This window comes from Rousettus aegyptiacus, unplaced genomic scaffold, assembly GCF_014176215.1.
Source record: "Rousettus aegyptiacus isolate mRouAeg1 unplaced genomic scaffold, mRouAeg1.p scaffold_m13_p_2, whole genome shotgun sequence".
Classification (NCBI taxonomy): Eukaryota; Metazoa; Chordata; class Mammalia; order Chiroptera; family Pteropodidae; genus Rousettus; species Rousettus aegyptiacus.
In genome coordinates, this window is record NW_023416295.1 from 161767553 (window position 1) to 161792657 (window position 25105).

At 35.5% G+C, this 25105-nt stretch overlaps 1 protein-coding gene across 2 annotated transcripts in view; it reads left to right on the plus strand.

Annotated features, from left to right (window-relative positions):
- The window catches only part of UTP20 (UTP20 small subunit processome component), an 83512-nt gene that overhangs the window by 17915 nt on the left and 40492 nt on the right, over positions 1–25105 (plus strand). For both annotated transcript variants that reach the window (XM_016127023.2, XM_036237356.1), the window contains 15 exons: positions 1058–1213; positions 1352–1440; positions 2936–3041; positions 4439–4589; positions 5447–5509; positions 6305–6463; positions 7558–7634; positions 9089–9168; positions 9405–9648; positions 13487–13672; positions 17013–17103; positions 18174–18259; positions 18782–18907; positions 21097–21263; positions 22920–23128. In XM_016127023.2, the coding sequence (XP_015982509.2) occupies positions 1058–1213; positions 1352–1440; positions 2936–3041; positions 4439–4589; positions 5447–5509; positions 6305–6463; positions 7558–7634; positions 9089–9168; positions 9405–9648; positions 13487–13672; positions 17013–17103; positions 18174–18259; positions 18782–18907; positions 21097–21263; positions 22920–23128 (1990 nt within the window). The remainder of the gene's footprint in view (positions 1–1057; positions 1214–1351; positions 1441–2935; positions 3042–4438; positions 4590–5446; positions 5510–6304; positions 6464–7557; positions 7635–9088; positions 9169–9404; positions 9649–13486; positions 13673–17012; positions 17104–18173; positions 18260–18781; positions 18908–21096; positions 21264–22919; positions 23129–25105) is intronic.

Here is a 25105-nt window from a genome sequence, read left to right on the forward strand (position 1 = left end):
TCAAATTTATTATGGTAACTTTGTGACATCATTCTACAATTCGTGAAGTGTAATAGTTCCCCCATATCTGTGAGGAATTTGTTTCAAGACTGCAAGTAGATGCCTGAAACCTCTAATAGTACCAAATCTTATATATAATGTGTTTTTTCCTATCCATACATGCCTGTGGTCAAGTTTTATTTATAAATTAGGCACAATAAGAGATTAATAATAATAATAAAACAATTATAGTGTAATAAAAGTTAGGTGAATGTATCCTCTCTCAAAATATCTTATCGTACTGTACCCACCCTTCTTGTTACGATACAAGATGATAAAATGCCTTGTTGAGAACTTGCACTTTTTCATTTAAAGGAGGCACTTTTTGGCTTCTTTTTGACAAAGCCAAATTGTCAGAATCACTACCCTTGTGCTTAGGGCTATTAAGTAAAATAAGGATTACTTAAACAAGCACTGTGATATCTCAACAGTTGATCTGATAACTGAGACAGCTTTTAAGTGACCAATAGGCAGGTGGTGTCTGTCATGTAGGGAAGCTAGACAAAGATGATTCACATCCTGGGTGGCATGGAGCATGATAGTATGTAATTTCATCACACTAAGAACACACATTTTAAAACTTATTGTTTGTTTGTGGAATTTCCTAACAAAACCACAGATAACGGCGGGATTACTATAGTAAAATTTATGTCTAAAAGGAAAGGGGGGATGGAAGAAGTCAGTTTATTCTGATAAATTACCTCTCCAGTTCTTAAAAACGTGTCCATCGGCACTAAATTCAAAAGTAATACCTAAAACTAGAAGAGATTTGCTTTAAGTTATAAAGCAAATTAAAATAGAAAACAGAAGAAAATAGAACCAATAAGTAAAATTAGTGAAAATCCATAAACAATGCACATTTGTTTAGTTGTTTAGATTCAGCCATGGTTACCAGTTTTTTCCTCTCTCCAAATGCTCTACACATGGAAAGGAACCCAATTTTATTTCAAACTTCTTAGATCAAGAGCATTCACATTCTCTTCTATTTTAAACGTTTGTTTATCTTTTCTTCTTTCAGATCCTTTATAAAGCAGAAGACGACCAGATCCAAGGGAGAAAAGGCACAGATCCCTGTGTTGGACCATCTGTTATCTATCATTCAGTTACCCCCAAATAAAGATACTACTTACCTTTCACACTCTTGGGCAGCCCTCGTTGTGTTACCTCATATCAGGTAAGACAATAACTCTTATTTTGAAAAAGATAATTTAGCATGCCGATTAAAACCTTTTATTAGCCATTCCTTGCTCTTCCATGAAAAAAGCCATACTAGTTTGAATTTTGTCCCTTTTTCTCCCTACTTCTTGGACAGACCTCTTGAGAAAGAGAAGGTGATACCACTAGTCACATTCTTCATAGAGTCGCTCTTCATGACTGTTGACACAGGGAACTTTGGAAAAGGTGAGTTACAGTCTTATTTGTTCTCTAATCTTTCTCGTCTGGCTTAACCCCCTATACGATATAAGAGGGAAAAGAGGGTAAGAGGAAGGCATTGCACTTTTACTTCATAATGTGGTGACTGAGTCACGACTGCTTGAATATAAGCTGAATCTGAAGGTAAAGCGTCAAAAAGATGCTAAGGTCAAAGAAGTAATACCCCCTCATTCTCGAGCCCCAGCGTGTGTCTTGTTCCCCATCTCCCATACCCACTGTACCCGGTGTACACCTTAGGCTCCAGCATTTGCTAATCCTAAGCAAGACTTTCTTCTACAACCCTCTGGCTGCCTTGGCACATGAGTTCCTTCTTCCTGGAATTCTTAGATCTTTGTCATTTGATGAACTCTTACTTATCTTTCAAAACCAAGCTCTAGGAAGGCCTTCATGACCCTTTCAGGCAGAATTAGGCTACCCTGCCCCAAACACCATTTCCTGTTATAGACTTGTATGTCTCCCCGCCCATTAGCCTGAGAATAGCAATTTAAAAGTAGGTATTTTGTTTTATTCTAGCACAATATATTTTTTGTATCACACGTATATAGTAATTCATTCATTTAAATATTAACGTGCAAGATTCTATCTTATATACCAAGCAGACATATTAGAGGAGTGAGTAGACTCACATTTCAAGTGCTCAGTAGCCACATGTGACTACTGGCTACCACGGTGGACTGTAGCTGCATATTGACCCAAGTATAGAACATTTCTGCGGTAGCAGAAAGTTCTTTTGGACAGCTCTGTTCTGAAGTCTAGAGCAGGGGTTGACAAAAATTTTAGGTAAAAGACTAGTTAGTAAATATTTTAGATTTTGTGGGTCACATTCAGTCCTTGTGATGTATTATTTGTCTTTGGTTGTTTTTTTGTTTTAAATAACTCTTTAAAAATATATTTTTTAAAGCAAACAAAAAACTAAACCAAAACAAAAAATGTTCTTAGCTTGACAGTCATATAAAAACAGACAACCTGCAAGATCTGATTTGCAGGCCAACATCTGGTCTAGGATTAAATGACTGTATAAGTAATATTAATAGATTGGATTTTGAGTAGTAGCCATTGGATATGTAATTCCTTATAAATTGCATGTGTAAAAGCAACATTAGTTTTATACAAAGATAATGTCTTAGCTTTTGAAAACTCCGAGTCTCCTCTCCTCAAAAGTTCTAATTTTGCTAATGCAAGTCGGTGGGGCCATTGAACTTCCTCCTCATCTCAGTTAATGGAACATATATTTTTATTCTCTAATTCCGAATATATTTTTCTCTTAAGTAAGTTAAAATATAAGACTCAGAACCTTCTCTTTCTAGTTTTGTATTATATTCTGACATTTGACAGGTAATTCTTTAAAAGGCTCAAGTTTACTTAAGAAATTTGTATAAAATGTGTTAGATAAATGAGATGTCTGATAGTGATTGTGTCAAAGAAATAAGTAATATAGTTTCTTCTGTTTTTCTGCCTTTAGGAAATTTATTTGTTCTTTGTCAGGCTGTAAATACTCTGTTAAGTTTGGAAGAATCTTCTGAACTTCTTAATTTGGTTCCTGTGGAACGTGTGAAGAATTTAATATTGTGAGTGAACATATCTTCCATTTAGCTTAATAATGGGAAAAAAATGAAAGCTGCTGTTTTTGTGAAATCTTGGACATAATAAAAGTCCTGTTTCAATCTTTTTTATACCTGATCCTGTGTTTACATAGGAGATTTGGAATTGATATAAATCGTCCCATTAAAATAGGTAAAATTTTCGACACTGTCTATAAATATAGGTTCATCTTTGTAAAGGGGTGTTCTACTATGTGTGTAAGTTAGTGTTGCAGAATGTAAAGGGTATGTAATGCTGATTGTTTCCAACCATAGCACAGCACAGTGTTGTTGACCTTAGGCATTCTCTGTTCTAGACCCCAGGAAGCCATGAATGTCGACTCTGGGTGGGGCCGGGGGAGCAGAGAGTTGCTGGCTTCAGCAGCAAAGAACCAGTATGGCTGAACAAAGTGAGGAATGAGTAATAGAAGAGGACATAAAGGTTGGGGTGGCAGGCAATATATGACCTTTGGCCATTAAAGGGCCTTGGCTTTTACTCTAAGTGAAAGAGGATCCATGAGATATGGGGCAGGGAAGTGACTTAGGTCTACATAAGATCACCCTGGCTGCTGTGTTGAAAAGAGACTGAAGGGGAACAACAGAGACCAGTTAGGATTTCATTACGTTAACCATTTACCACCCCTATATCAAATAGCACTCCTCTTCATCCTCCTTGCCCTCTCCCACTACACCCCCGTACCCCAGTCTCTCGATCTAGCATCCTTTCCTTGATTTACTTCCCTCTACCACACTCATCACTTTCATACAGATTATTTATTACTTTATTTACTTACTATCTTCCCATATTAGAATATAAGCTCCAGGAGGATAGGAACTACCTTTTGTTTACTGCTATATCAAGTGTCTAGAAAAGTCATTGGCACATAATAGGCACTCAGTAAAAACTTGTTGAAGACGGATGGCGCATAGAAGTTAAGCAACTTGTCCAGGTTACACTGCTCTTGGTTGATGGAGCTGCTTCAAACCTGGGCTGCCCAACCCCAGAGCCTGTATCCTCTTCTGTGCAGCTTTCCTCATTAGCTCAGTGCCCAGCACATGGAAGACACTCAGTAACTATTATATCTCTTCCCCTATCCATAAATCCATTGTCATTTATGACCATATAGACTGAAAAGACAGCACTGCATTTTAGTCAAAATAGCACATTCTAATCCTGCCTCTGCCTCCAACTAGCTGTGTGTCCTTCACTACTGCTAGGCCACAAATTCTTCATCTCTAAAGTGGCACTGAATGAGCACATAAAACTTTTACCTGTTCCCTTTTACATTTCCTTCATAGGTGATAATCATTTGTAGTTTCTAGTATCATCTAAAGACTCTGGGATTTTTGGTGCAGTTTGGGTCTAATAAATTATCTTGTTGCAGAATGCTTCCTTTAGAGCCATCTGTGCTGCTGTTGGCCGATCTCTATTATCAGAGATTATCCTTGTGTGGCTGCAAAGGGCCGCTTTCTGAGGACGCTTTAATGGAATTATTTCCCCAGCTACAAGCGAACATTTCCACTGGCACATCCAAGGTAGGCTGCTTTGTGGTGTGTTCTCCATCTCTCTCTTTTGCTTCTGAATGTGTTGCCAGTGGTTATCAGAGCTTTTTAATCAGAAAATGCTGCAGTGGGGTGGTTTCTCTATAAAGCACTAATTCTAAACACAGACATACACATACTGATTGCAGCAGCTCTAATGGGGAGCTTAATAAAAACATAAATTCTGGGTCCCTACACCCCACACTGGTTCAGTATGGGTAGAGCAGAACTGAAAAATCTGCATGGTTTTTTAAAGCTAGGTTAGTCTGCTCATTCAGGTGTACAGAAATACCTAAATACATTATTTAGAAATAAAAATCACTAATTTCAATGGAATTGTAAGCTTATGCGGATCCTTTGCACTTAAGTACAGAGATGCTTATAGTGGCACAGTTCAAAGAAACAACATGGTTTTATGGGCAATCTCACCCTGCCAGTCTAGTCTGGTCATTAAGTGTTCCACACACCATTTGAAACAGGTATTGGTTGGTTTTGAATAATCATGTATTACTCTGAAAAGTAGTATATTTTTCATAAGTCTATAAAACTTAGGTCTCACGATTAATCAGTTTCTTCTTATGCCTTCTACTTTTTCTTTAATTAATTAATTTTTTTTTTTTTTATGGTGACATTGGTTGATGAAATCCAGTAAGTTTTAACTGTACACTTTAACAGTAAGGCAAATATATATACATACACTGTTTACCTCCCATAGTTAGATTTCTTTCTCTCACCACATATTTGATCCTCTTTACCCCGTCTACCTCTCCCTTCCCCCAAACCCCTACCTTATAGTAACCACTAGTCTGTAGTCCATGTCCATGAGTCTCAGTTGCCTTTTACTTCTTTAGATTCGGCTTTTGACAATACGGATCTTAAACCACTTTGAGGTTCGACTTCCGGAACTAAAGGAGGTATTTTAACTCTTCAGTTTGGATGATTTTTTAAAATTGTAATTTGATATGTATTTTTATTCCAAAATGATAATTTCATAGAAAATTCCAACACTATGTAAATATCTATCATAAAAACCGAAAAAAAATTTTGTAATTTTTACTCTAACCACCCCCCCCGAAAAAAAGGCCACCACTCAAAATCCAGTTAATTGGTGAATATTTTTTAAGATTTTTGTACACACACATAATTTAAACAAATGATTTTGTGAAGGTTTTTCCATATTAGTACCTCTAATCCTACCTCATTTCTTTTAAAGTTTGAATAGCAGAACCAGTTTAAAATATTTAACTAGTTCCCTGTTAATGGATGCTTAGATGGGTTGGTTACTGTTTTTTAGAATTTCTAGTAATTCTACAGATGTCTTTGTATAGGGAAATACTTCCATAACATGAATTAATACTTCTTGATGTAGAAATCTTTCTACTAGAGGTAGAATTGTATAGCAAAAATACATATACATTTTCTTTATTTCAACATGTTGCCAATCAATTCAAGCCATTTTGAGAATTACTTTCCTGTTTTTTTCTTGTCATTTCTATGCTAGATACTAAACCTAAATTACCTGCCAGAAAGTAAATGGTATGAGGAAAATGTAATCATTTACTCCCAAAACGTGTTGCTTTTTTAACTTAAACATTAACATATCCCAGTTTTTAGGCCTTTGGTCACATTTAATGCTTTTTTGTTTGTTTGTTTGTTTTTGGAAAATCAAAATGCTGACATGACTCCTTGGTTTTCTCTGGGTTGTTCAGGATGATGGGCTCTCAGAGCGTCAGTCTGTCTTTGCCATATTACGCCAGGCAGAACTTGTTCCTGCAACTGTGAATGATTACAGAGAGAAGCTTCTTCATCTGAGAAAACTAAGACATGATGTGGTACAGACTGCAGTCCCCGATGGGCCGTTACAGGAGGTATAAAAATGTTCTTTCTTCTTTTTTTTTTTTTTTAACTTAATTTATGCGTTAAGATTCATTTGGCTGGCTTTTGAAAAGAGAAACATACCAAGCAGTCACACACACAAAAAAGACTTTTTAAAACTAGATAAAGCCTCAGTTGTTTTAGATGCTTTGAGTTAAATAGCTCTTCCAGCCTTTTCTCAACAATGGAAATAATTTATTGTCCTCCTTCTCCTGAATATGTGTGTATCATGTGAAGATAGGTAGTAAGTGGCGACAGGAAGACTCAGTGTCAAGTTTAAAGCCTGATATCTTCTGCAGTTTGTTCATTGTTGCAGGACATCAGTCCTCTAGCTTTTGTAGCAAGGATTTTCTGTTCATAGCTCTTGAAGATACATCACCAGTCCCTTTGGGAGCAAGGCCAAGTGGAGGCATTCCCCTTTCAATCAGGGTAGTTCTTTTATTCCTATGCTTTGTGTATTAGTGTCCTGTGTTATGCTTCATTTGGAAAAGGGGCTCTGCTGCTGAAATAGTTACAGACATCCCACCCTCAAACAGTAATAGAACTTGCATTCTACACAATGCCTTCCTAGCAAACGGGGATGCTGGTAATGACTGTTGTTGCAAAGGGTGACTGAGAAAACTTCAGATCCTCTGACTGGAACTCCTTTAACGCATAGTTGAGATAACTCAGACATCTGTTTGTGAAGCCACAGCTGCTATTCACAGCATATTTTCTTGGGTTCTTTGGCATCTGTGCTTTACTGATTACGGTTCAAATTTTGTTTTATAAGGTGACGGTGATGTCAGTGTTTGTTAGAAGGAAATTTAATGAAGAGTCAAATCTGTTTATTCAAATATATCTTTTAAGCATGAACATCTGGAGTGAGTTTGAATACTGTGTTTTGCTTTAGCGATTCTTCTATGTTAAACAGTGAGTGACATTTTGGGGAGAGTCGGAAAATGATTACTCACTGAATTTTGGATTGAGACCTACAATTTCTTCTTAAAGCACAAACTTCTTTCCAAACCTCAGATTGTCTGAGGTGCAATATTTGGATTTTAGTGCCATTCTATTACCCATTTATTAAACTTGTCTATAATTGCAGGTGCCACTTCGTTATCTATTAGGCATGTTATATGTTAACTTCAGTCCTCTCTGGGATCCCGTTATTGAACTCATAAGGTAAGCATGGGTTAGATGGATGAAGCTATAATGTTTTAACTACTACAGAATGATAGAGTTAGTTCTATATTCCTAAGTGTGATTAAATTGAATGGGTGGGTACAGTATTTATATCCACCTTAAATCCTCTGTGAAGGACAGGGTGAAGAAAAGTAAACATTAATTATTCTCTCCGATGCCAAGTTTTTAGTAGTTCAAATATTATATGTATATTTCTTTGTACATTGAAATTACTTAGGAGGACTTCTTTTTTTACTTTAACACATCTATATTGTTGAATTTTGTTCAGTAACAAAGTATTGTGCAATTGCATACTTTTACTTATATATGTTGAGTCATTAAGCTAAAATTTAATTTAAAAATGAGGACTTTAAAACCCTTGCTATCTAGTATCCAAAATTCCTTTAACGCCAAAAAAGACCTTAATAATAATATGTTATGCCTCATATGTAGAAATCTGTCTTTTAACAGATATTTGTCTTTAAATGGTCTACTCTGGCTTTTGTCAGATTAGAAATATACCTCTTAAAACCCTACTCGTTCTTATTTGACAGAAGCAAAATAAACAAATCTCTTTCCAATTTGGAACCAATTTGTCTGCCATTTCCTGCCTTTCAAAGTTGTCAAACCAGAATGCTGAAAGCAAGGCCATTTAACATCAACTTCATAATTTTGTTTATTGTTGTTAAGGAAGAATCTGACATGTGTTACCAATAGCCCACTGTCAAAATTGTCAGCTCTTCAATTACTGAGCACCTTTAGTGCTTCTCCATAGCTGACGGGGCTGTTTTCCTGTTGAGTACATCTTTCTGTCTAAAAATTGGTTTATTTTTTATATATAGTCAACAACATATGTAGTTCATGTCACATGTAAAGTTTATGCATATTCTTAGAAAATTAATGACAGAAACAATATAAACATTCTGAGAACCCTGTTGCTAGGATATCAAATTATATGAACACACTTATGTGATTGGTCAAATTTCTCTTAAGTTCTGAAAGATTCGTTGCATGCAGTTAGTGAATATTTATTTTGCCTTTGTGTCGATAAGTATATTTGAATTTGGTGGAGGTGAAAACAAAACTTTAAAGTTAGCTTTGAACAAACCGAGTTTTCTTTCTAAACAGAGGACTTTCTTCTACTTAATAGACAGTATTTTATACCTCACGCCCCATTCTCATTACTGTGCTTTAAAAATAGTTTTCTTATAGATATCTACTTAGGTCTTTAAAAATACCCGTTAGTACTTTATGACTAGAAAAATAATCTGTGCTCAATGTAGGCATTTTGATAAATATAGAAAAGTACAAAAGTTGTTTATAACTCCACATTCAGGGATAAGTTAATTAGCATTTTAGTTATATCTGTTCACTCTTTTTCTGTGAGATATCTCAAAATAATATCACATTTTAAAATCATATCACATATTTTGTTTTGTGGTCTTTTCTCTTAGTTCTCATGCACATGAAATGGAAAATAAGAAATTTTGGAAAGTCTACTATGAACATCTAGAAAAAGCAGCTGCACATGCTGGTATGTATGGGGTGTGAAGGGTAGCTGGGAGGAAAAATGATTGCTTAATTTTTCCTTCTTAATTACACATGAAATTGGGAAACAGAAATGAGAAGTATATTATCTTTGATAGCCTGTGGATATGGTTTATTGTTTCCTTATATTACTAGAGAAAGAAATGCCCTTCCTTGAGGAAATATATAGGACACATGTTAAAACATTTCTTTAGTAGTGATGATGACTTTTTTTTCTTTCAGAGAAAGAACTACAAAATGATATAAGAGATGAGGAGAAGTCCACTGGAGGTGAAAGTTGGGAGCAGTCTCAGGAAGGAGATGTTGAAAATCTTTATTTTGAGCAGTTAACATTAAAAACCACCTGTCAGGAAAGGCTGGACCATACTAATTTTCGATTTTTGCTCTGGCGAGCTCTGGCAAAATTCCCAGAGAGGGTAGAGCCACGATCCAGGGAGCTCTCCCCACTTTTCTTGAGATTTATCAAGTAAGTATTCTCCTCTAGGAATACATTCCTGTAGGGTATGAGGAAGAGAAACTACAAAGTATTAAGCTCCCAAATTGGCTGAGTTCTTTTTACATCTGTCATGTTTTCAAATCATTGGCACATCTATAAAGCACTGGTCATATCAGCTAACAACTAAACTGGTTTGGTTCACCACTTAATTTTATAGGAATTTAGCCCACGAATGGTGTTAATAAAAAAAATTCCAGGTTACAAAATAAGAAAGGCCATATTGAGTTAGCTCAGTGTCCAAAGACCTTGCTATTTCTTGCTTCATTGTTCATTGTTTTATTGTTTGCCTGGGGCTTAAAAGCATTTTCCAGTAACTCAACTCCAGTCACTCTGTTTGAATCCCTTGAATGTTTCCCATGATACTGAGGAATGTACTCTCAAAAACAAATAAGAACTTTCTGGAACATTATTCTGTTTTGACTAGGTAGGATACATAAGAATTAGATTGCTTAAAATGCTAAAGATAAGGGTTGTGCTATATAGAACAATACTAATTAATCAATACATATATGTTTTCCAAGACTATTTCTTGACATAGGAAAATGCTATAGGGTTAGGATAAGCAGGCAGTGAACCACAACATGCCAGGCTGGTTCATGGAACAGCAAGGAAATCAGAGTGGCTGCTGTGGTGATCCCAGAAGAAAATATTTGGAGGCGAGGGCCGAAGGTTAACAGGAGACCGAACTGTGTAGGGCTTTTAAGTGATCGTAAGGACTTTGGTTTTTACTGTTGGTGAAATGGGAAGCCATTGGAAAGTTTAAACTTAAGGATGACGTGACTTAAGTTTTCTTAAGGAGTTTTCTGGCTGCTTTGTTGAGAAAAGACTGTAGGTTGGCTGTGGTGAGAGCAGAGAGACTCGAGAGTAGAGAGTTAGGAGGAGATGCAGAAATGCGGGCAGGAAATGGTGGTGACTTGACCAGAGTTGTAGTAATACAGATAATGAGAGGTAGTTGAGTTCTGAATATTTTTTGAAGGATTTCAATTCAATAAGATATATTTTTGAAGAATTACAACTAGATTAGCCTGTGGGATTTGCCAGCAAATCTATATGTGGCATGGCAGCGGTACGGGAGGGGAAGGGTATAAGAAGGAAAGGAATCAAGGGAGTCTCGAAAGGTTTAGCCTGAGCAGCTGCATTTACCGAGAGAGGGAGAAATGTAGAAGTTTGCAGATTTGTGGGGAGGATCAAGAATTCATTTAAGATAAGTTAAGTTTGTGGTACTAAGTAGAGGTCTAAATAGAGATGTCAAGTATGTACTTGAATTTGGAGTTTAAAGTTCAAGGGAAAACTCTAGTCTAAAGATAGTAAATTTGAGATTTGTCAGTATATAGGTGATTTTTTAAATTCTGGGACAGGGAATTAAATCACACCTGGGAATATAAGTCTAGAGAAAAAGAAATCCAAGGACTGTCAACAATATTTAGAGGTTGGAACCAGCAAAGGAGGCCTGGAAAGAGTAATAGAAGAGGAACCAAGACAACTTAGTATCCCTTGAAGAAAGGACTTTAAGAAGGGAGTGATCAGTGGAATCCAGTGTGTCTGAGACATCAGTCAGATGAATAATAATAATTGACATTGGCTTTGGAGGCGACCCTAACATGAGTTGTTTTGTTTATTTTGATGGCGATAAAACCCTGATTAAAATGGCCTTAAGAGATAATTTGAGAAGAAAAATGGCAGAAACAAGTATTAAGAGTTGAAGCAAACATGAGTAGAGGGAGATGTGGAATAAGAGAGGGAGCTGTTTTGGGGGTTGCTATTTAAGATTTAAACAGCATGTATGTCTGTAATGCTAGCGTGAATGATCCAGAAGGAGGGGAAAATTCATAATGCAAGAGAGGGGATAAAATTACTAGAGCCACGTCTTTGAATAGCCAGGAGAATATAGGATCCCATGCATAAGGGGAAAGGTTTGTATTAATAATTTTTTCTAGGAAAGGTTATAAGCAAAGATGTGGGCAGATCAGTAGATGGGATGGTAGAAGAGTATTGATCTTTCTCTCCTTCACATAAGTCTTTAGTCTTTATTTATAGAATGAGAACAGTAATATTAGCTTCCTTGCCTCATTTTGAAGATCACGTAAAATAATATTTATCAGTTGTTTTGTGAACTGCAAAGGGCTATGAATATGCAAGGTGGTATTAATGGTGTCAGTAGGATCTGAATTTCCTGCCATGATAATTTTCTAAGTTTTTCCTTCAAGAAAGAAATAGATTATCTCTCAGCCTAAGGATAAAGACCTTCCTCTAATAGTGCAAGATGCTGTGGGTGTAGGGATAGAGGAGCCTATAACAAGCAATGAGTCTCTGTGTTTCAGAAGGCTTAGAGGCTAAAAATACACAATTTTAAAACATGTTTTAATTAAGACTAGTTGCCACCGATTACCTGTAACTAATACTTTTATAGATGATCCAAACTATGGAAAACCCAAATGTCACCTTTAATTCTGGCTTTGAAATATATTATAGGCTTTTTATTTTTATTTTTGGCTAGAAATTTATATCTCTAATTATGTTTCAAATATTTTGACATTAGAATTAATTTGTGAATCCCTTGTAAACATTCTCTGAGAAGAATCAGAACCAGGAATGAATGACTAAGAATGGCAAAAACACCCCAATAATAGGTGACGGTGACACATAATGAATGAGTACTTGCTCTGTAGACACACTTGTAAATGCTTTGTGTTATTTAATAAACGAGTGAGTGAGCATGCTGTGCATGGAGATAAAGGTGAAAAATATGTCATGGGGTTAATTAGATGTTAAGAGTGTAATTCAGATGTTATTAAATCGATGATGGTATAGTTTGTAACTGACAGCAACTTTGCTCATTTCATTTGTTCATCCAATTAATTTAGTTAATTGCTAGATGCTGCTAGGTGAGAACACAAAGTTAAATATGGCAGTGTCTCAGCCCTCCAGTAGTAGTTTAGTGTATTAACCTAGAGTTTCTTCCAGGTGGGTAGTGTCCTAAAACATGCTATTTTATCAATACATTTTTGAGTGAGGATTTGAATGTCTGATCAGTTTTCTTATATCTGTCACCCAGTGCCATGCACAGAACAGACAACAAAATAATAATTGTTGGATGAGCGAGTTAAAGTGACATAAAATGAATGCAGTGAATGACAGTGACAGCCTTCAAGAGAATGTTAGTTGCTTGCAACAGTGGACCAGAATTAAAGAGCTGGAATTCAATAAGAACAAATACACATTCCAACTGCACAAGCTTAGTTCAGAGGAGACAGACAGAAAGATTTACTGATTTTTATTGCCTGGACATTCAGTTTGAGCCTGTGTCGTGTTGCGACTGCCTCTAAAGGCAATAGAGTCAATAGTTCCATCTGTCTTATCAAACCATACCTGGAGGACCGAATTTTGTTATAGCACTGTATTTTTGAAAGGACATTGACAAAGTAGAATGCATCTGGTAGAAAGTGACCAACATGGTCTCAATGTTATACTTTCATTATTTAATATAAGCCACCCCTGCACCTGCCTCCTCCAGTTGTGTTTCCAGAGACAGGAAATCTGATTTCTGCTCAGTCTAAAGTAGACATTTCAAGTAGATTCAACAGTATCATAGTGGAACAGGCTGTCCTCTGCAGTTAAAGATTGACTTGTCAAGTGGGGTTCTTCAGAGGGACTGACCATGAACAAACGATGATGCAGACAGAAGAGGCTTGACTAAGGTGCCTCTGATGTCCCTGTGTGATTCTGTGAACTGTGGATATAACATCTGTCACAAACAGAAATAGGACATTTCAGCTTCATGTCTTGTATCACTCTCTTTTCACTGTAGCAATGAGTATTACCCAGCAGATTTGCAGATTGCTCCAACCCAGGATCTGCGAAGAAAAAGCAGAGTGGTGGCAGCAGAGGAACCGGAAGAGGAACCGGATGCTGCGGACATTGAAGAGGTGGAGGAAGGGCTGGTACCCCAAGATGAGCCCTCACAGAAGAAAAAGACGAGAAGAGCTGCAGCAAAGTAAGTTCAGCACTGCTGATAGGTCACGGATTTACGGTTCTCGGAAAAATGGGAAGAGATCACTTTTGGCCTGATTGGGAGATGGCCTTGGAGGAGATGAACTGCTCAGAGAATCATTTACATAAATTCTGTGTCTTCCTGGAGTTTTCTTTTATAGCCCAAAGAAGACAGTCAGTCTTCTAAGTTAAGTTTTTGGTTGTTTGCTTTTTTTTTTGTTTCCTTTTAGCCACAAAATGTTGGAGTTGGGGTCATCCAGTCTTCATTTCTTTTTATGCATAAGAGCACCAGGGGGTCAGAGCAGTTAAACGGTCTTTGACCTTTGTCATTCACTTTTCATAGTGCTGGAACATTATACTACGTGCTTGGAGAACATGTAATGGAACATCTTTTCTGAGAAATAAATGTGTCAGCACTTTTACTTAGCCTTTTGAATTGTCTCCTCTGGTTACTTTTTCTCTTCATGCTCTTCTTTTCTCTTTCTTATTTTCTGGGTAATTCGTTTACCTAAATTGTTAGAAACCTTAGAAAAAGAAAGTGATCATGCTTTTAGAAGTTATTCCAGCTTCTTTGTTTGAATTGAGTGTGTCAAGGAGCCACTAGATTTGGTGCTACTGTGTTATTTTAACACTTGATGTATGCCCATTTAACACTTTCAGTATGCCCATTTGTTGAGTTTTTCCTATGAGCCCTTTATTAGTTCAACCATTCAGCAACTATATTGAGTGCCTTTTGCTAAGTGCTGGATTACAAAGATGGATGGTACATAACCTTGGCAATGCAGAAAGTACAGTCTAATGTGTGGTTAATATTTTTATAGAGGAAATATTTTTAAAGAAGTTATGGGAACACAATGAAAAAATGACAATTCTACCACAAAGGGAAGACTTTTAATAGGTAGAAAGGCAACTTTGAAGCTGAAAGACCAAAGTGTGCTAGGAGCTAGGGCAGGGAAGGACTTCCCAGCTAATGGAAATAATATATAAAGCACAAGGGCAGGAAAGATCACGACGAAGCTTCATGAAACTATAGTTCCTCCTCTACTTCTACCTTCCCATAACTCTGAATGATCTATCCCCTCCTGCTTCCTCCAAGACAAAGATTGCTGTTTCATTTTCATATACTTCAGCATGATAGCCAGCATGTTTGTTAAATAAATGAATGAACTATTTATCCAGTTAGAGCCCTTCCTTTCTCACCCCTGAACCTTGCTGCACCCTTTTTACTTTCTACAATATTCTTGCCTCATTGCCGCCAGCTGAAATGCTATTCATACTTCAAGGCACAGTTCTCGTGCTGCTTCCTCATTGACACTTGCCTGTTTTTTAAACTGAAAGTCATCTTTTCCAACTTCAAGTTTTCATTAACAGCCATTTCTACCTCTATCATGGTGCTACTACTTGCCTTGAATGTTGATATTTTTATGGATCTGTCATGAAAATCAGGAACTCTTTAAGGATAATGTCCCTGTCTTAATTAATTTTTCTGTCCCCTGTAATCAAACAGACTATGCTAACACACACCATGACTGAAAATTTGAGTAAATTGATCATCACGTTCTTGGTGCCATCTCAGTATATTCATAGTCCAAGTTTACAATCCTTCATGGAACACACTCCACTGGCAAGTACTTAATGAGAATATGTAAATTAGCTCCTGTTCTCTTTGGTTCTTTAAGGCTATACGGCACTTAAAAATACTTAATGTTAGGGGAAGGAATGGATGTTTCAACAGGAAAAAAATTTTAAGTTCATTTGTTAAACTGCAAGGGCTTAATGATAAGTAATTACAAGGACATTGCATCAGCCAGTGCCCTTTAGAGAGACAGAACCAATAGAATGGACATATATATGGGTGTGTGTGTGTATATAAAGAGATTTGTTTAAAGAATTGACTCATGTACTTATGGGAGCCAGCAAGTCCAGAATTTGCAGGGCAAGACAGCTGGCTGGAAACTCAAACAGGATTTCATGCTATAGTCTTGAGTCTGAAATTCGTAGGGTAAGATTTCTATGGTATGGTCTTTGGTGGAATTCCTTCTTTGGGAAACATCAGTTTTTGTTCTTGAGGCCTTCAACTGATTGGACAAGGCCCATTCACATTATCTAGGGTAATCTCTTAGCTAAAGTCCACCTGTTGAGGATGTTAACAACAACCACAAAATACTTGGATCACAACACCTAGTGCTTCATTACATTGTTAGGATTACTCGAAAGACTAGCCATCACAGATATTCAAGTTAAATATAAACAACAGTGCTTCCCTTACTCCTGTTACGCTATAATATCTAAAGAGGTCTTAATTTCCAGTTTATGTTCTCTATATTAACTAGTAAGACCTTCACAGTTTTGCTTTCTTTTGTCCAGGAGCAGAGAAATGCACTGTTTGCTAAATTCTTAGGAGCAGAGGCCCCACAACTTTTGTTCTTTCATTTAATCCTCACGGAAACCCCGGAGTTCTTGTCCTTGTCATGATGAAGAAACTGAGAATCTGAGACATTAATTAAATTAACCTTCCCCGACAGTCACACAGCTCAGAGTGACAGTCATACGTGTAGCTTGGCACCTCCCTCTCTCCACTCCTCCCTGCTTATGTTCTTGTGCTAGGCAAGTGAAATCTATCCAAATCTTAACATTTTATTCATTCATGGTTTTTTTAAGTTCTGATATGTCTTATAATACACACAGAAAAAACAGTGTTCTCAAATATTTTTAAAACCCCGTAGAGTCTATAGATTAGGAAATCGAGTGATGAAATATGATAGAAATTCTCTTCTTGGTATGTTATAGTAGATAATATATAATTTTTTCTGAGGCAGTCCCATCTTCAGTTTTAACTTCCACAGAGTATTGTTCTTTCTTCTTCCTTACTAAACTTGGACCCTGTTGCCTGACATCTGTATTTATGTTATAGGAGAGTGAGGAAGAGTATATTTTACCTCTTCCCTGTTGATTGCAAGCTATTAGACAAGGAATCATTTCAAAATTCATCTGTGTTCAACTATGAAATGTATTACTGTTTTTATTACTTTCTTTCTACTTTTGGTTTAATCTAACGCTTTCTAAGCACATTCTGAATGATTTTCTGGAATGGGGAACCTGAATTTCAGGGGAAGACCTGCCTGAGAATTGGAATTTCTGAAGAATAATTTCATAAATCTAAACAATTGATACTTGTTTCTGTAATTAATAGGAAAACTTTGTCAAGGTTTTTGGAATAATTGTCACAATAAAATTGGTGGGTACTACCACCTTAAGAAAATAATTTCTGTTCTTTAATTTTGTTTTCTCTCTCTCTCTCTCTCTCTCTCTCTCTCTCTCTCTCTCTCTCTCTCTCTTTCTAGGCAGTTAATTGCTCATTTGCAAGTTTTCTCTAAATTTTCAAATCCGCGAGCCTTATATTTGGAATCCAAATTATATGAGCTGTATCTTCAGGTAAGTAAAATAAATTCTGCCACTGCAATTCTTTGTGAATTGTCTTCTATCATTTTCTTTCCAAAACCACTTTCGAGTTTTCAATAATTGTTGAATAGAGTCCACGTCTACATTTAAAGTATAGATATATTTTTTAAGTTAATAGACATTTTCTGTATCTTGAGACACAGTTTTAGACAGTACTAATTTAGTTGATTTTAAAGCATTTTGGATGACTAAACATCAATGAGGCTGTATTAACAGTAAGTATAGCAAAGCATTAATTATGTCATGGGAATTAGCTTTTAGAAGGGAGTGGGGGTTGTGCCAAGAGCAATTGGCTAATTTTCACTTCTCGGTAAGTTAGGTCGATGGAGTGCAAGGATTTCAGAATCTTACATTGAGTGGAAGAAGATAATTGGAATAATAGTCTGTTACAATATATGACCCTGAATTCCAGAAATGGTTGCAGAAAAAATGTAATTTCAGAAGCAGAGTAAGAATTGGGTGTCATTCTAAGCCATCTGGGGAAACAAAATGTTCTTTTTTTCATTTGGATGTTTTTTAGATGAAATGTTTCATGTCAGCCGAATTTATCCATATTCTGCCCGTAACTCGGGTATAGCTCGTTTATAAAGCCAGAGCTCAAAAGTCTCAGTTGTCTAAAGAAAGTAAAATTCTGAACTGACTGATCAGAGAGGCCTCAGAGCCAGGACTTCCTAGGCATTTTTTTAACGCCATTACCGTCACAGTGTTATAAGAGCTTTTGCTCGTGACAGGACCAGTTCATTTGGTGTAAATCCAGATTATGTAGAGAATTGGCCTTGGCCAAGAGACTGATAGACCTGAAGGTCTGGCATGTGGGATGCAAATGTCAGAATTTTGTTTTTATCTTGGTCTTTACACAGATTCCATTCATCCTCCTTCAATTCCAGGAAAATGTTCGGCTTTTGCCAGGAATCAGCTTTAACCCACACCTAAAAATTTAGATTCTAAGAAATCTAATTTTGCAAATTAACACAAGTAAATTACTATCCTATTGGTATGTGTATATGACTTCATTGATTTATTTTATGAAATATCATTTTTAGTTGTTGCTTCACCAAGATCAAACAGTGCAAAAAATAACCCTGGATTGCATAATGACGTATAAACATCCACATATTCTCCCTTATAGGTAAGTTATTTGAAGCTAAAGAAATGCTGTTTCTTTGGCTTTTTTTTTTTCTTTCTACCTGAAAGCCTCTTTCAAAGTAATTTTGTGAAGGCTTGGGAAATTTTCCTCTTTTCTAAGGTAATTATAATGCTATTTTAGATAAGAAATGAAAACTGGGAGTGTATTTGTAAGCTACTTCTCCATAGATGATAAGGTAGGAAAGAGAATATTAATTGAAAAGTTGGTGTTGAGAGATTATATCATTCTTCCTTGCTTATGTAATGTTTTGTATTATGTATGCTCTTTGAAACAGTTGAATTATTGACTAAGTCTAACTCCTTATAATTTTGTTTATCTTAAAATTTGAAAACCTGTCATTTTGGAAAGTTATTTTTAGAAAAGTTGTCCTTTATGGATATCAACTACATTATGGACTATTCTTTAATATCCATTTTAGTTACACATAGTACTCTATTATATTGCATTTTTTAAAAGTACTCTTGATTATTTAGTGATGATTTGTGCTGTATTCTATTTTTAAAGGGAAAACTTGCAAAGATTGCTTGAAGACAGAAGCTTTAAGGAAGAGATAGTGCATTTTAGCCTTTCGGAAGATAATACAATAGTGAAAACAGCCCACCGAGCAGATCTGTTTCCTATTCTGATGAGGTATTTGTACTGTTTAAAAACTGTTTTGTTTTGTTTTTTAAATAGTCGATCACAAAAACAATTCTGAGTATTAGTATTATGGTTCTTTCAGCAATTGTAATGGAACATTTCATTTTGTATTTTCTTTAAAAAATTTTTTAATTGGACCTTTTAGGGTAGTCAGATTGTTATAGGGACTTACTTTAGAATATTTTGTCCCTAACATGAGGAAAGATCTTGCCATGGTATTATTTTAATATTAATGATAAAATTAAGCCCAATATTGCTCTAACTTTTGCTATTAAAAATAATAAAAATAATTTATTTATTTGGTATATGCCTAAGTATGACACACAAAAGCTATTGATGTTTCATCTTAAGTAGTTAACCATCCACATCAAAGAACTTTATTTGTTTTAATAGTTTTCATTTGATTTTCTCTTGGTGGGAAAAAAAAATAGTAAATAACGGTCATCAGTCAGACTGTTAGTCCTATTTTTAAAAATCTTTGAGGTCCAATTTTACAGAGAACAAAATAGAAAGTCCTTACTACTCTCTAGAGGACCTGGAATGGCCCTGCCCCACACTGCCTCTCTAACCACATCTCTTCCATTCACTGCCCACCTTGGACCCCACTTCAGAGTCTTTGGACTTCCTCATCCCTCTGCTTGGAACACATGACAGCTTACTCCTCTTCTCTCAGTCTCATCTCAAATGTCATATCATCAGAGATGCCTTCCTTGATGTTTTTATTTAAAATCACACCTTCTCATCACACTCTACTTTCACTAGTCGACTTTTCTTTACGATATTTAATCATCCAACATAGCCTCTTTCTTACTGTTTATCTCCCCAGCTAGAAGGTAAACTCCAAGGCCTTGATAAAATTAAGTCCAGTATTGCTCTAAATTTTACTTTCATAAATATTGAGTTAATTTCATGTTCTCTTTTATGATATAAAATTTTTTTATTCTATGTTTTAATATATGCAGAAGCAGATATGAGAATCTAGTTGTCTTCTAATAACCGAGTCAATAAAGAAATTTGAAAAAAAAGTAAAACAATGCCTCTAGTCTCGCTAATTTTTGGTGGGGAGAAATTTGGAAATTATAATTATTTTTCATTTAAAATGTTACCTATGTTAACTTGTTTTAATTTCTACTTTGATAAATATCAATAGATAAAACTCAAAGCAAAAGCTCTTTGGAGACATCTGTAATGTTTAAGATCAATAAAGGAATCCTAATATTGAAAAGTTTGAAAACCACTGTCTTTGAATTTTGAATGTTAAGTCAATAAGTTTAACCATGTTAAAAGAGTAACTTTTATTACTAGGGTATTTAATATTTTATCAAGAATAGATGTTCATTTTTATTAGAATGCCTATTAAGTATGTCTTACGCGATCCTTTTAACTGTTTTCTATGAGCTATTGACCTATATTAATCTAATAGATTTTACTATTAATTCTTGCATTTCTGAAATAATTCTTATTTGGCTTGTTTTAATGCAGCACTGGACACTGTATTTAGAAATACTGTGTTTTATGTTCATAAGCAAGATTAGTATTTAGTTTATTTTGGTTCCTTATTCCATCTTAATATACAGTTATATTGTTTTCATAAACAAAAAAGGAATATTTCCTGCTTTCTCTCTTCTACGAAACTTTATAGCACGACATTATTTTTCCTTGAAAATTTAAAAAATTCATCTGTAAAACTATATGAGTTCCATGTTTACTCATGATTACAGATCTAACTGGGTTTTCTTAAGTTCTTTTTACTTGTTTATATGTTTGGGGTTTTTCCCCAGAAAATTACTAATTTAATTGAAACCTTTCTGGTTTCCTTATAGTTGTATTCTCTTATTTTATTTCTTTTGAATCTTTATTCTTGTTTGCATTCTTTGGTTAGACTGACTTTTGGCTTGCCTATTTTATTACTTTTTTCCTCCTACGACGAACTACCTTCTAACCTTTATCTTTATTATTTCCTTCTTCCTTCTTCCCTTAGTCTTGTTTTTTGTCGATACTGTTTTTCTAAATGTCTGTGTTAGATTATCTCATCTCATCTCTATCTCAACTCTTCCTCGTTGTATAATATATCCATTTATTGGTTGAATTGGTATGCTAGCCTTCCAGGAAAACAGAACACCTAATATTATGTTTTAGGATTAATGTGCAAACAAAATAATGTTCTTTTGATGTTTTAGAATTTTGTATGGCCGAATGAAGAATAAGACTGGGAGTAAAACTCAGGGAAAATCTGCTTCTGGCACCCGCATGTCTATTGTTCTGAGGTTCCTGGCTGGGACCCAACCCGAGGAGATCCAGATATTCTTAGACCTGTTGTTTGAACCCGTGAAGCACTTCAAAAATGGTAGCTATCAACTGCCTTAGTCTGAATGCACATTGTCTGCTCTAGACTTCTGTCTCAGGCTGGGTTTTCCTTGCTCTTAGGTGTCTTTCTAATGGAGTTGCTCGCCCCAGTCTCAATGGTGGTCTTTTTGCTGATTCATGCAATTCATTTTAAATCTTGATTGAATGAGGTGGAGCTCACAATTGATCACAGTTTATCAGTATCCATGTGTTAGTATACCCCCAATTAGAAAATGTGTATTTTTTTGTTGTTGTTGGGCATTTAGGCCATTTGAAAAATGATACTCATCCATAATAATGAATAGGTTTTCCCTTAGAAACTTTAATGTGCAACAGAATTAATCTTAATTGTCTTGGTATTATTCATTCACTGAGTCTTTCATCTATTGAGTAATGATTTGTTGAATACCTCCTATGCCCCAACACTGTTGAAAATAGAAAAGTAAGTATTTATAATCTCTGCTTTCATAGTCTAAACAAAGTGGGTGTAGGAAGCGTATTCGGTGAGCTGTAATTCTCTGTGGTATGCTCTCTGGTATGCCATGTTAGTAATTAGTAGTAATAATAATGGCTGACATTTATTGAGTGCTTACTTCATGCCAGATGTTATGATGGCCCCTTTACATACAATGCAGTTGATCCTTAAAACAACCACATGAGATATCATAACTTTTTGTCCTCATTTTATAAATGCAGAAACTGAGGCTTAAAGAAGTAAGTATTTTACCTATGGTCACTCAGCTAGAAATGGTAGAGTTGGGATTTGAGCCCAGGTCTTTTTGACTACAAAACTTCTGCTTCAGTCTCATAGTTGCTTTGCATTTGACAAACATAGGTTTTTATTTGCAAGGTAAGGTGTTGCATTCGTTTTGTATTTTTTCTATGATAATAGATCCAGCAGTTAAAAAGGTTTTCACTCACCATAATATTTCTCCAGAAAGAAGTTGGCTGTAATGATTACAAAAGTTTTTCCTTTTTTTTTTTTTTTTCCCAGTGTAACAGCCACCATTGTAAGAGGGTAATTATAAATGATACTCGTTTGGATGGACCACATAGGTATATGAGTCAGAGGGCTCATTATCTTATTCCAGTTGGTTTCAAGTAGAGCTCAAGCAATAATAATTCAAGTCTTTTCAGTAATAAGTGTGACGCCTGTTTATAAAAAACTATTATTTTATTTATTCACCAGGGGCTACAGGGAAATAAAACATGATTCGATTTTCAGCCTTCAAGGAGATTATAATAAAGCAAGACATTTTCTTTGAAACTACTGAAGTCAGCATAGTCAGCGAAAGCTGAGAGTGAAAAAAAAATGTATGGAAAGATGCTAGATAGAATAAAAGAGATTTTGAGAAATCATATAAGTAGGATGAGATGTGGGTTTGAGGCTTGGTTCTATCACAGGTTTCTTACCTTTTTGTTCCTCAGTTTCCTCATCTATGAAGTAATAATAGTAAAACCTACCACACCCAGCTCATTGAATATTTGGTAAGAATCCAAAGGAGGAAATATATGTGGAAGGTACATTATCATCTATAAATTATTATATTAATAGGAAATACTGTTACTGAGGGAAATTGAAAGGAAGCTATAATTACGAACAGTAACAAACTAATATTTCTTTTTATATGATGTCTCTGTTCCTCTGTTTCACTAGGAGAATGCCATTCTGCAGTCATTCAGGCAGTAGAAGATTTGGATTTGTCTAAAGTTCTTCCTTTAGGTCGTCAGCATGGTATCTTAAATAGTCTTGAAATAGTATTGAAGAACATTAGTCATCTGATCAGTGCATACTTACCAAAGATTTTGCAGATACTGCTTTGCATGACAGCAACTGTATCATACATCCTTGACCAACGAGAAAAGGTGAGAGAGATTCACCAGATATGCTTTTGGGGGGCTAATATGAGTCTGTGTTTTATTTGAGAAATTGGTTGGTACCTGAATATATAATCTTTTCAGATTAAGTCTTACATAAAGTGTCTCTTTAAAACAGTTTTCCGAAAAAATAAAAATAAACAAAACAGTTTTAGTTTTCCCCATAATGGGAATTTTCATTTTATAAATATTTATGTATAGCCAGAAAAATGTAATTTATATCAAGTGTATATATTTTTTCATTAAATTAATTGGGGTGACATTGTTTAGTGAAAGTATAGAGGTTTCAAGTGTGTTATTATTATTCTCTAATCATCTGTATGTTGCATTGTGTACTCACCACCCAAAGTCAAAAATCCTCCCGTCACCCTTTTATACCCTTTTGACACCCTTTACCCTTGTCTCCTTCCCTCCTCCCACTCTCTTTTTCTCTGATAACCACTGTACTGTTGTCTGTGAGTCTTTGTTTGGTTTTCTTATTTGTTTGTTGCTTTTAGTTTTATATCCCACATGTAAGTGAAATCATATGGCTCTCAACTGTTTTCATCTGACTCATTTCACTTAGCATGATATTCTCAAGATCCATTCGTGTTGTTACAAATGTATTTCATCTATTTTGATGGCTGAGTAGTATTCCATTGTGTATATGTACCACATATCTTTATCTGGTCATCTAGCAAAGGATATTTAGGTTTTACCCATGTCTTGGCCACTGTGAATAGTGCTGCAATGAACGTAGGGGTACATATATCTTTATAAATAAATGTTTTTAAATTTTTTCGGATAGATGCCCAGAAGAGGGATTGCTCGGTCATATGGTAATTCTATCCTTAATTTTTTTTGAGGAACCTTCGTACTGTTTTCCATAGTGGCTGTACCAATTTGCAGTCCCACCAGCAGTGTATGAGGATTCCTTTTTCTCCACATCCTCTCCAGCATTTGTTACTAGTTTTGTTGATGATAGCCATTCTAACAGGTGTGAGGTAGTATCTCATTGTGGTTCTGATTTGTATTTCCCTAATAGCTAGTGAAGTTGAGCATCTTTTCATATATTAAGTGTATATTTTAAAAGGAGGTGAAATAGTATGGAGTAAGTTAGGTCAATATACATCTCAGAAACGGGAGTTAGGCATAGTTGAGCTGATGTTTCTTAGATTTTCATTTCAGGAGCTTAGAGGTGTAAGACTTCTTCCAATGCTCATTTATCCAGAAAAGTTAGAGAATGAGTAGCATACTGTTAGCTGCATGCTTATTATTTTGTGACAGAGTTACCCAGAGCTTTTTAAAAAGTAAATTGCTCGACTGCTGTAAGCGCAATATTTTGAATAAAGGTAAGTAGCTAACTGCCACGACGCTTCACGAGGTAGCGCTAGTATATATTTTCTGAATTGTATTCAAGACAATCTATTTATATTCTTCTGAAATAGGTGGACATAAGTACAGTTTTGATCTTTAGGCAAACTAACGTCTTTATGGACTGAAGGCTTCTTGGAGAAAATGGGGCTTGCAATGAAGATCCAGACTCAGGTTTCTGCTGTTGATTCTCAGTTTGTGATTAAATAGGCATAGTTTGAATTTGGCTTAATCTTATTTCATTTGATTTATGGATATGCCAGGCGAACTGCCTCAGATATGGTCATGATAACTGAAAATTATCAACCAAAACTTTTTGCTGCTTTTTGGGTCTATGCACAGATATCAGTTTGCTTTAGTAATGAAATAGTATTCTCTGATTACTAAGGTTCAGGATTTAGAACACACCTTCAATTTTGATAGGCACTATTTTGTTTTCTTTATTCTTTCATTTCTTCCTTTGACAAATATTAATTAAGCCCCTACACTGTGTCAGGCACTGTTGTAAGTACTGGGTATGGAGAAGTAAACAAAGCAAACTAAAATTCTGTCAGTTTTCTTATTCACTTAATACTTATTTCACACCTACTGTCTATTTACCAGACATTGCTC